The following is a 12,116-nucleotide window of genomic DNA, read 5'->3' as shown; positions in this document are numbered from 1 at the left end:
AAAGTTAATAAAGATTATACCTGGTAGTGGAATTGAGAATGTATTATTTTACACTTATTTTTTCATTATTTTTCAGTTTTTTCTACTGAGTACTTGTTACATTTATAGCAAAAACTTCAAGTGACGTTTGTGTTGTTTTAGTTGAAGGGTTACTGGAAAGTGCTCAGAAGTTGTACAGGTATTAATCACACATAATACCACAACAGGGCTCCTAAAATAAATGTATAGCAAATAATTTTTAGTATTCCTTGGCACTATTAGGAGCACTTAAATATATCACTTAGTAGGTAGAGAAGTAATCACTCTCTATTATGTATCTTTCTGATGTGTGGGTTTCTACAGGGCAGATTCTTTTAGAGGGCTATGCTTGTATTCTACTTTCATTAACAAACGAATCCCAGGAGATTCATGGCCCGACCTGTGAGATGCACATACTTTATAACTAAATTCTGCAGGCAATTTTGCTTGTGAAAAGTTGGGTATCAAGGGAAAACTGTGAGCAACCTTTAAACATGTTTCCTGCTATATGCTCTATCAAATGCAGACGAGCCAGGGTGGGAGAGAGGCAGAAGTCAAAAATGAAGACTACATTTCTATTGCAGGTGCACAGACCTGCAGCCTCACAAAGAGATCATATTTCTTTGAGAGAGTTATCCATTCCTCTAAGAAGCACAAGTTGGAAGTACATTTTTTGAACTTATGTTACATTGTGAAAGGGGAGCAACTGATTTTAGGTTCAGATTCCAACAGCAGATCTGCCACTGACCTTGAATTGTTAGATCCCATAGTTGTTATGGCTGCAGGAAATTGAAAGGAAGCAAGCCACTGCATTTTTCCCACCCATATACTGACATAGGTTCTCTCCAGGGATGGTACTAGTTCAATGAGTTTGAAGAAGTGATTGTCCTTGTTTAGAACTTCATGGAACACTTACTGACAGCCCTGCACTGAGAAATGACTTCCCCCTTATCAGTCTGGTGGAGAGCACTTGATAAAAACCCCTATCATCTTACAGAAATAAATCTGTACCTAACACCAGAGAATCAATAACATATCAATGTTTTCAACTATCGTGCACAGATTCCATTGTGTACTACTCTATCCAGAGCTACGAGTTTTCAAGCACATCAATATACTACAGCAGTAATGTAACCTGCAATATATCATTCCTGCATGAACAACTAGGCATATGCTGATGTTATCAATTCCAGACTGAGAAAAACCATGAAGTGACAATGTTGTCCAAGGACAGCAGCTGCTGACAATGAAAAGAGAACACCTCAAAGGAAAAGCAATTACATAAACCCTGGATTCCTCTAAATATGTGGTAGATGAGATGCAACAAAGAACAATCATATAGTATCATCTCTTTGTGACAACTATTCACCTCTGTTTAGCATCGGGTTCAAGAATGGGTCTTTTAAGAAGGTGATAACTGTGGACAGTATCTTTAAACAGCACTAAAAACGATTTAAGGAAGCAGTACCAGTTTTTACAGTTGGCAAAAGCTTAGGCTAAACTCAGAAAAGACAGAATGAGATTGGGTAGACATATTAACTCAAAGGCCGCTTTCATTTTCCTGCAAAAATTAAATATGTCATCATGCATCACAATTACATATATTTTGACTTTTTTACCATTAAGTCACCCAAGGAAGTAGGTTGCTAGTCCTTCTCTGCCAGTATATTAGCCATGAATTTCCATGGGAACTGTGAAACAATGGAGAACCTGTTATTTCTCTGGAAAGTTTTTACCTTCTCCAAGTAAATTTCCAAATTCCATTCAAGGCTTCAGAGAAAGCAAGGAGCCAGAAAAATATTTAAAAATCAAGTGATACTTTTAAACCAAACTAGGGCCTGTCACAAATATAAAGTAACCAATGTCACTGAATGCAATACACATTTGGTAAAAACAAGGAGAGACTGTGGTATAGGGAGCTTGGGGACTAGCAAAACAGATGTGTTGCTCTACTACATCTTGGGAAGCTCTGTAAAATGACTGTCTTCCAAGTAATGATGACATCAGAATTTATTCTTCGGCTGCTTATTGATTTCCATGATAGAATTGCAACCTCTCATATTGGAACTCTCTTAAAAACACAGTACTTCCTATACGATTAAATGTGTCACCCAGCAAGCTCCATCTAGCCTTCTACGCATCTTTAAACTTAAGAGAGATAAGATGCATTGTACAGGCTTATCTTACCGGAAAGCTTTTGGTCCAAAGTACATAAAGAGCTCCTTCCCCAAAGTTTCCACGCCACTGTAAACGTATCCATTAAACAGGCTGCTGGCATCATTATTATTCAGTGCAGAAGCCTAGTAGAAAATACATATACACACATAAACACATACACACACACACTCTAAACAAAATTATAATTTAATTCTTAAATGTGTTTATATTACTTCATGCCCAGCTGCATTCCAATGAGAAGAATAATCTCCAACAAGTCAGGTAATGTAATCGGCTGTTTACATACATTTTGTCAAATTACTATGCAGTCATTTAAAGAGAGAGAGAGGCCAAAAAAATTAAGTGAAAAAAAGTAATTGGCAGACAATCAAAATAAAGTTTCTTCCAGGACCATACAGCTCTGTGCATATGAAAAGAAAGCACAGGAATACAACACGAATGTTTTAAAACTAAAAATTGGAATACAGGTTCTTCCATTTCCAGAAGTATAGCCAAGTTCCCTCAAAGAGTGGTCAGACAAAAACAGCTACAAATGATAGATGATAAAATATGAAAACAAAGTATTTTTAACTACACCAGTGAACTGTTAAGCTAGTATGAGATAATAAAAGGTCAAAACCTAAAAGTGGGAGAGAACCCTGAGAGGCAGTAGGGAGAGTCCTGAAGCCAGCATGTACCCTAAGGGCATTGATTGAAACTAAGGAATGAGAGCTTCAATCTTTGTGTCTTGTGAGGGTGCAGGAGATCAGAGATAAAAACCTGGGGCCCCCTGAGTAAGGGTATCTAATTTGAGACCTGTCCTCTTCCAACCACAATGTTAAGAATAAAGAAAAAATCAACTCATATTCCCTTTCCCCCATCAGCCTTGCACAACCAAACAATACATTGTTAGAATTACAACACCTATGCAGAATCCTATAAGATATTTGAGGAAATTATAAACATGAATAAACAGAAAACAAAATTATAAAATACAGGTTCTTCTGTGGGAGAAGAAAAGAAAGGGAGTTTGGTTTAGATTTTAGTAATGCCCTTCTTCTTAAACTGGGTGTTATGTATACTGGTGTTTCTTATGTCATTATTTTTTATTATTTAGATATATTTTACAAACATTATTTAACTTAAACTCAAAATGTAACAAAAAATGTAAAACTTAAGACATGCATAACTATCATATAAGATAAAGCAGGGTACACAGAATTACATCTATGTATTAACTCAATCTAAAGTAATATCCGCATTTACCTCTCACTTCTTCTTTGTTTTTCTCTAATGGGCCTAAGGATCCTCAGAAGATTCTGAATGAAACCTTGGTAGGCAATGGGAGTGGGGAAATGTCAAGATATAATTATAAAACAGCTTTAGATATAGAGTCTAGAAACAAGTCACAATTTTTCCTCAGTTTAAAGTGAAATGATATTGTTCAGTGATTCTCAAACTTTTGGTTTTACAGACATTTGTCATTCTAAATGCTTAAGATGGCATGTCCACTCTATTCTTTATTTCACTAAATTGGACTTTGTTAAGATACAGTCACAGTATTTAGCTCAAAGAGAGATAACAGGGAGATAAAGAAAAAAAGATAGAGATGAGAGACATTATTCCACTAAACCCACTCAAGGTTGAAATAGCTACAGTCAATGCCAGAATTTTCCAACTGCCTACAGTTCAGTCGATTAGCTTTATATAAAACCTTCTTTGTTTAAGGACTGGAGAATCAATCACTGGCTTAGAATGTCAGATAAATGCACAGGAGTAATTAAAAATGACAGCAATCACTTCCTGCTCTGCACAAAAAAGAACCTGTTGGAGACGTAGGTTTTTGCCACCATGTCCTCAAAGCTCAGTCTTTGGTTTCCCTTTCTGGGATGAACTCCAGTACCTATCAATAATTATCAAGCACTGGGAAGGCAGGCTTGAGCACTCAGTGAGGAAAAAACACATTTGCCTTGTTTTCATATAAGTCAATCTTTTAAAGCCCTGAATTGAGAAGCACCAAGAATCTTGATGCTTTTCTCCCTAACAAGGGACTTTAAGTCACTCAAATACACTTCAGGCCAAGTATAGATTATGATAGTGGGTTTTAAGGTAGGTTTCCATGACAACCAATCAGTATGTAAAAAGTTCTTATAAACTACCCAGGACACTTTTAAGATGATGATATACAAAGCAGATATAGATTTTCGTCTCAATATAGATTAGGTTGTACAGTTTCAGGATCTCAGATTTAAGTTCTTATTAACATTTTGAACCCTCATTTATAAGTCAATGATCAGAGCCTTGTTTTCCCACCATTCCAATGTCAACAATCTCTTATCTTTTCCCAATATTCTTTACTAGCAACTTGTTTTAGCCATACCCTGTGAAATCTTCTAGTTTTTCTTAGAGCTCCCAGCAGAGGCCAGGTGATGAATGTTAACCCATTTTATACACACACACACACACACACACACACACACACACACACCCTTCTCTCTCTCTCATATATAGTAGCATTCCCCACTTCTTGGGTAGGAAAGAATTTGCTACTACTGCCACTCCTGTGCTTTAATCTCCTTTACCCCTTCAAGTTTTATAGGTTAAATCTGATGCAAAGACATAAGAATTACACATTAGACTTTGGAGACTTGCGGGGAGGGACAGAGGGGTATGAGGGCTAAAAGACTACACATTGTGTATAGTGTGCATTGCCTGGGTGATGGGTGCACCAAAATCTCAGAAATCACCACTAAAGAACTCATCCATGTAACGATACACCACCTGTTCCCCCAGAAGCCTACTGTAATAAAAATAATAAATTTTAAAAAGTTAAAGCTGAAACTCACAATCTATCTAATGTCTGATAGGCCAATTATGAAATTCTGTGTCAGCTGCCACATCACTGTTTCTCACTGCACCTGACTGGCTCACTTCCCTTCTTCCAAGATGGGAAACTATCTGACTGGCCTGCACTCACTACTTGTCTTCTCCCTGCCTGGACCTTCTTTCTACTACTTAGTTCTGACTTTACCAGGTTTTATAATGGCTGCTAGCAGAGACAGAGAAATAACCTTGAAAGAGACAGTGCTGTCACAACACCTAATAAGATAGTACATGAGTCCCAAATGTCTCATGTGAAGTCTGCTCACATCACCAAGTTAACAGCTTTGGCAAGAACTTACACCATTTAGTTAAAAACACCAAAAGTCAACACCTATAACAGTTCATGTTATTCACTTGGCTTTGTCTACAACAAAAGTGGCACGTGACATCTGGAGAGATGATCCTCCTCCCCGTTAAAAATGGCTGTTTACTTGGATAAACTCATTTTAGAAAAGTTTACTGACCTTCCACTATGTCTCAGGCCTTGTTCTAGAGGCTCGGGATGCATCCATAAATAAAACAACTAAACCAGCTGCCTTCATGGAGTTTATGTTCTAGTAAGGGAAAAGAGTAGGCAATAAATACAGTAACACAGTATGTTAGGAGATTTGGAAAAGAGATGGAGACGTAAAGGAGAGATCAAGATTGGGGGAGGGTGCAACAGGTTGCAATTTTAAAGGAGCAATCATAATTTCATCAAGGAATTGAAATTTGAGCAAGTTTTAAATAAGTGAGCCATGCTCCTGGCAAAAGGAATGACAGAGCAAAGGCCCTGCTATGCCATGGCCCAGAGAGCAAGAGGAAGAGTAGTAGACAGATTTTCTAATTTTACTCTATCAGTTCTGAAAACTCAGCCAATTTCCTGGGGAAGTTTTCTACTCCATGAAGACAACTACCCCATTATCAAAACACCCAAATCGAATTCAGCAGTACTGCCCCACTGAGTTTTGTTGTAATTGCCAAATGAAAATACCTACAGAAATAATAAGTGTAAAATTTTTTGAACCATTGAACCTCAGACCACCATATGACATACATTTCAGGTGAGATCAATTGAAAAAACAAACAGGAAAAACCTGACAAAAATGAGGGTTCTTAATGGAAACCTCAACTTCTTTTTACCCCAATATTAAAATGCTTAGGACTCCTAATAATGTTTATTAGGAAGAGACACAAAACCAGCCGTCCTGATTTCTACCAGAGATTTTCCCCCAGGGAATTCCTATGTGATAAATGAGCCTATAAGATCCTGCCTTAAGATTCTGTAAAATCTACACTGTGGGGAATATGGTTCCATGTACAGTTTATGAAAAGCACAGCTGAAACATCTCCCATAACCAATGCTGGGGGATAGGCATTTTTTTAAAAAGTTTTTATTTCCAGGATTTTACGCCTCAAGGCATCAAAGGTTATCCTGGAGCAGACATCTATATCTGCAAATCTGCTGTCATCTATCAGAGATTTTAGCAAGTTCTAACCATGGTGGACGGGCACGGTGGCTCACGCCTGTAATTCCAGCACTTTGGGAGGCTGAGGCAGGCGGATCACCTGAGGTCAGGAGTTTGAGACCAGCCTGACCAACATGATGAAAACTCTACTAAAAGCACAAAAATTAACCGGGTCTGGTGGCGCATGCCTGTAATCCCAGCTACTTGGGAGGCTGAGGCAGAATTGCTTGAACCCAGGAGGTGGAGGCTGCAGTGAGCCGATCTCTCAACAGCACTGCAGCCTGGGTGACAGAGCGAAGACTCCATCTAAAAAAAAAAAAAAAAGTTCTAACCGTGGAAAATGATGTGGCCATTTAGCAAACAAAGTTTTGGTGGACAGTGCTTCAAATCTTATGGTTACTGGGCCACTTATTAACAAGAAAAAAGGTAATACGTTCCCTTGTAAATAAATTCTCTTGTGAAAGGAAAAAGAGTCAAAAATACAAAGCCCCCAATATACTTAAATGCATGAGACCATTATATATTTTCACATGGCTGTCAATGGAAATTGAAATATGTTGTCCTAGCTGACAGAGCCTCAAAGAGAACCTCCAACTAAAGTCTTAAAGGTGTAATACATGTCTTGTTTGTTCTACTGGTGTTTTACTCTATTCTCTGCAATTAAAAACAACATACGATACAATCTTTAAAAAAATCAAAACTCTGAAATTATAAATGTTGAAAAAAGAGGTTTATTGCCTGATGAATGTTAATATTGTAACATACGTGTTGACAGAGAGCAAGTGAAGGAATTCACAGGTAGATATTAACTTATAGAAAAACATTAACCTAAAAATATCAAATGACTTCAGTGCAGCAGAAACTCTTCTAGCTACAGATGCCATATGACCTTGGCTTGAATATGTTTAAGAATTCCTTTTTTCATACCTGATGGTATTTGGGTATTAAAATGAAATGTTAGTAAAACCTCTCCCTTGCTCACATATATGGTTTGTAATTCTCTCTGGGGCTAGGGTTTCCCCACCTGGACAGCAGGATAATCTTGAGGCTTTCTACCTGCCAAATTTCACATAGTATTTTCTAAACCACTGTCATAGTACTTACTATACTGAATTATTATTTGTCTGACTTGCATTTCTCCCCCATCGGTCTATAAGCTCTCTGGGGACAGTAACAAGTTTAGCTAATATCCTTGATGGCTTTACACAATGCCTAGGGTTCAGTGAACATTTGTGGGATTAAATAGATGCCTCCTCCTTTAGCTCTGAAAACCAAGTGTGACTTTAAAGTATACACTCATTGCTTCCCCTCCCACCATCCCCATCCTGCTTGACTTTTCCCAAGATATCTTGGCAAAATCTTCTACTCTACCATCTACTTAATCTCTTTTTAAAATTCATTAACATCCCAATATCTTATTTTCTAATTACCTGTAATGGAGTGAGAACATAAGAGGACCAAATTCTCATGACTACTAAAAGTCTTAATGCAACTAAAATACTCTACTTACCAGAATTTCCCATAAAATTAAAAGAACCATATGGGAAGGTTTAGGGAGGAGTTCCTCTGTGTTTGGCCACCAGTCCTAGAATGCCTGGTTTTTATTTGACATGTTTACTTAGCATTTAAATTGTTGCTCTAAAAAGATCTAATCCAATACAGTAGTTCTCACTTATCCAAGGTTTCACTTTCTGTAGTTCCAGTTACTCGCGGTATATATAGTCCCATAAGGTATTTTAAGACAGAGAGAGATACCGCATTCATTTAACTTTTATTACAGTATAACTGTTCTATTAAGAATTACTGCTATTAATCTCCTACTGTACCTAATTTATAAATTAAACTATCATAGGTTGTATGTGTAGGAAAAAAGATAGCATATATAGAGTTCGATACTATCCATGGTTTCTGGCATTCACTGGGTGTCTTCGAATGCACCTTCTGTGGATAGGTGGTACTACTGTGCTTAATTTTGGTTTTGAAATGTCATATAAAGATTTTTTTATTCAGTTGTCTATCATGCGGATGGTTTACCCAAGTCAGTGGATTCCTGGTACTCTATCATTTCTAAAATAATCAGCTCTGGATAATATACTTGGGATAAAATAAAATTTTCAACTTATGATTGCCCATTGCAAGCACCGGCATATATCTTTCACTGTCCTTTTAAAACTCCATCTTAAGGTAAAATTCTGGTATACAGGTAATGGTTTGTTCTACCTGTTTTAATAGCTATTGTGTACAAATTGGGCAAAGCTTTTGCAATAAACCTAAGATTTATAAGATACTCACTTGTCCTACCACAGAATCTAGGGTTATCCCTTCTCTCTACAAGCTTTTGCTGCCCAAATTCAAAAACTAATTTCCATAAGCCTGTTATCTTTGCTATAACTATACACAATTGCCCAATATACACTTGACTGTCTCATGTTGACCCGTATAATCTATTACTGTATTATCTGAACATTTCATCCTTTTTATTTTTTTCTGAAATAAAGATGAAAATCTGCTTTGACACAATTTTAAGTATGATTGAGAAGGGTTCACCTTCCCATTTTCAAGTGGCTTAATAATATGAAATCTTCAAAACAACATATAGTTTCAGAGATAGCACATGATTTATTGTGCTGATTACCATTTATCCTGCCTATCCATGGGTGGACAAGGAAGATAAACTTTTCAGAGCAGAATAAGACTTTTCCATAGATAAATGTTTCAACTCTAGTGCAGTTAAGTATTTTCCCTATAGAGAAGAAAATACCATATTTACTTTCATAGTCTCTCCTCTTTTCCTTACATGCTTTCCCCCCCAATACAACAATACTTTTTAATCAGAGATCACTTGTATACCAGTCTAAGTCATCAAGGAACATAATTTTAAAATGATTTCTAAACACCAAAATAGGGGTCCTCAGGCCTAGTCATCAAAACATATTCTACAATTTTCTAAGTGCAGGGCCTTCAAGCACTTACTAAGAGATTAAAGACTTTGTACCTTATCTGAAGGCATCAAATGATTACAAACCCTTCATAAAAACAGGGTGTTCCTCAGATAAGTGGGTCTGGTGAGAAAGCTCTGATCTAGAAGAAAAAGGAACAATTCCCAGGATGTTTATTTTGCTAGGCACTAAGCTAAGAATTTTATATGCTGCTTAATTTAATCCTGACCAAATAAGCTAAGATGTGACAATAAGCATCTCCAGACGAGGAAGTAACAAAGAAATGGGAATTCAAAATCAAGATGATAGATGTTCTTGTCTCTACAGCATACCGAATATGTTCATCTTGGATAAAAAGCTACAATGGCCATGGAAAATCACCTCCCCTTTTTCCTCCTTTGTAAGAATGTTATCTGTTCTCTGTTATCCCTTGTTTCATAACTCCATAGGATTCTGGATACTGATAATGATGATCTTGAGTCATTAAGGAGAAATCATTATCAGTATCCATTTAAGAAGGTAAGGAAGTATATAATGCATGCTCTCTAAATTATTTAGGTGTCCCCTTCAGATGCTTAAAGAAATGAGCCTCATTTTACTGGAAAATGAATCTCTGTAGATTAGCTCATTTCTTTAAATAATGGCAATAAAATGAGCCATGATTTTTTCCCTGCACTTTGAAGACGGAAAATTTACTACATGGTTTATATTCTGGTAGTAGGAATTTCCATATAACATGCACAACAAAATATACACATTCTCATAATGAAAGATTCCAAATGGAATTTATTTCTAAATCTTTAATCATTTTGCACTATTCAAAACCTTGCTCTTCTCCATCCATTCAACTTTTATTAAATGTCTCCTCAGTTCCTGACACTGTGAAGCATATATAAAGACACATAGCTGGCATATTAAATACATGTATCAAATTTTAAGGAGTGATGGAAATAACCAGACCATGTTTCAAATAAAATGAATGCTTATAAATAAACTGTTTCATATCCTGTTTTGTGAAATTGAAAACACATGCAGATTAAATATTTCACTAAAATATTGTATCCACCCAACAATTAAAATCAAAGGTTTGACTTTTCAAAGCTCATTAACCAGCTATGTTCATTTATATTCCAACATTGTTTCTTACCATAAGGTTCCACAATCTCCAGCAGAGTTTTATGCAATTTGCTTACACTGTTGCACAATTTTATGCTGACAAGACAGTGGATCGTAACTCAGAACAATAATATAGTGCACCCATGACTAGCAGATGCTGGGATCTTCTATGGCTAGGTTTTCTCAAAATGAGGATCAGTTGTCACAGGGAGACATGCATTCAAGTGTGTTCTCGATAAACTTTACACTGGAACGAAGAAGAATGCTATATGACAGAGTAACACTTCATTGCGGCAATAGCTACTGAAGTAGTGTTTCTTGGTTTGTTTTTTGGTATGATTATCTGAGGTTTAAATATTTTATTTTGAATGCCCATTAAATATTTCTTTAGCTCTCATTGGTAACTTTTTCCATGTTTACTGCACTGTAAAGAATGCAGTAATTAAATGCAGTTATTAAATTATTTTTAAATTATTTTTAATGCAGTATGCAGTTATTAAATTATTTTTAAATGCTGCCTTGTGAAAACTAATCATTGCAAGCCAGTAGCAGAAACATTTAAATAGCTTTAACTCTTTGGCATAAATGCCTAGGAGACATGGGATCATCTGTTACACTAATGATCTTGCCAGAGGTTTGTGACAACCTACCATGTTTTAATGAAATTTACTAAGGATCCCTCTAAAATGCAAAAGACTCTTCATGTTTACAAAAGGTTATAATTATGTTTTTTTTTTTAGATCAAAGCCCCAGAAGATGAAGCCATAGTAAATTATTTAGAAGTTTACCAACAGCCTCAAAGAGTGTATTCCTTCCATGTTGATTTTAAAATCCAGTGTCCATAGAACCAGATTCCTGATCCTAATCATAGAGACCTATTCCAATTTTTAATGCCTCTTTCTATTAAGGTATCAAAAATAATACCTTTAAATGCCGGGCTTTTTATGTGTGGGGTATAACTTACTGAATATTGCTGCCAAGTGATGTTAATAATTGCCTAACCAGTACTGAAGCATTTGTATTACATCATCAGGCTGCACTCTTTTGTGCAATCCAAACATGGTGATGGAAGCTGTTAGAAGAGAATTATCAGAATAGACATAAGAGATTTCACTAAACCGAACAAAACTAAAAATGGTAGTAGACACAGCTAAAAATCCAAGGTTGCACTTCTCTATTTAATAAATAACCACTACTACATACTGAGCATTATGGTGTTCCTACCATTGTATGCTAAAAAAGCAATAAAGATCCTACTGAATCTTTTATGGCTGAGAGGAGCTACGGCATGTTAAGAGGGTAGGCTTTGGAGTTTTGTTTTTGAGACGGAGTCTGGCTCTGTGGCCCAGGCTGGAGTGCAGTGGCCGGATCTCAGCCCACTGCAAGCTCCGCCTCCCGGGTTTACGCCATTCTCCTGCCTCAGCCTCCCGAGTAGCTGGGACTACAGGCTCCCGCCACCACTCCCGGCTAGTTTTTTTTTTTTTTTTTTTTTTTTTTTTTTTTTTTTTTTTTTTTTTTGTATTTTTCAGTAGAGACGGGGTTTCACCATGTTAGC

At 36.6% G+C, this 12,116-nt stretch overlaps 1 protein-coding gene across 3 annotated transcripts in view; it reads right to left on the bottom strand.

Moving 5' to 3' along the window:
• Nucleotides 1–12,116, bottom strand: part of NEIL3 (nei like DNA glycosylase 3) — a 53,576-nt gene that overhangs the window by 38,563 nt on the left and 2,897 nt on the right. For 2 of the 3 annotated variants that reach the window (XM_001090459.5, XM_078002742.1), the window contains exon 2: nt 2,206–2,318. In XM_001090459.5, coding sequence (XP_001090459.3) covers nt 2,206–2,318 — 113 coding nt within the window. Of the gene's footprint in view, nt 1–2,205; nt 2,319–8,016; nt 8,096–12,116 lie in introns of those variants that run through there. The other variant, XM_078002741.1, reaches the window with a different exon arrangement.

The sequence above is a fragment of the Macaca mulatta genome, chromosome 5, assembly GCF_049350105.2.
Source record: "Macaca mulatta isolate MMU2019108-1 chromosome 5, T2T-MMU8v2.0, whole genome shotgun sequence".
NCBI classification, from domain to species: Eukaryota; Metazoa; Chordata; class Mammalia; order Primates; family Cercopithecidae; genus Macaca; species Macaca mulatta.
The sequence above is the reverse complement of the archived record's forward strand: the minus strand, read 5'-3'. Positions and strand labels throughout refer to the sequence as shown.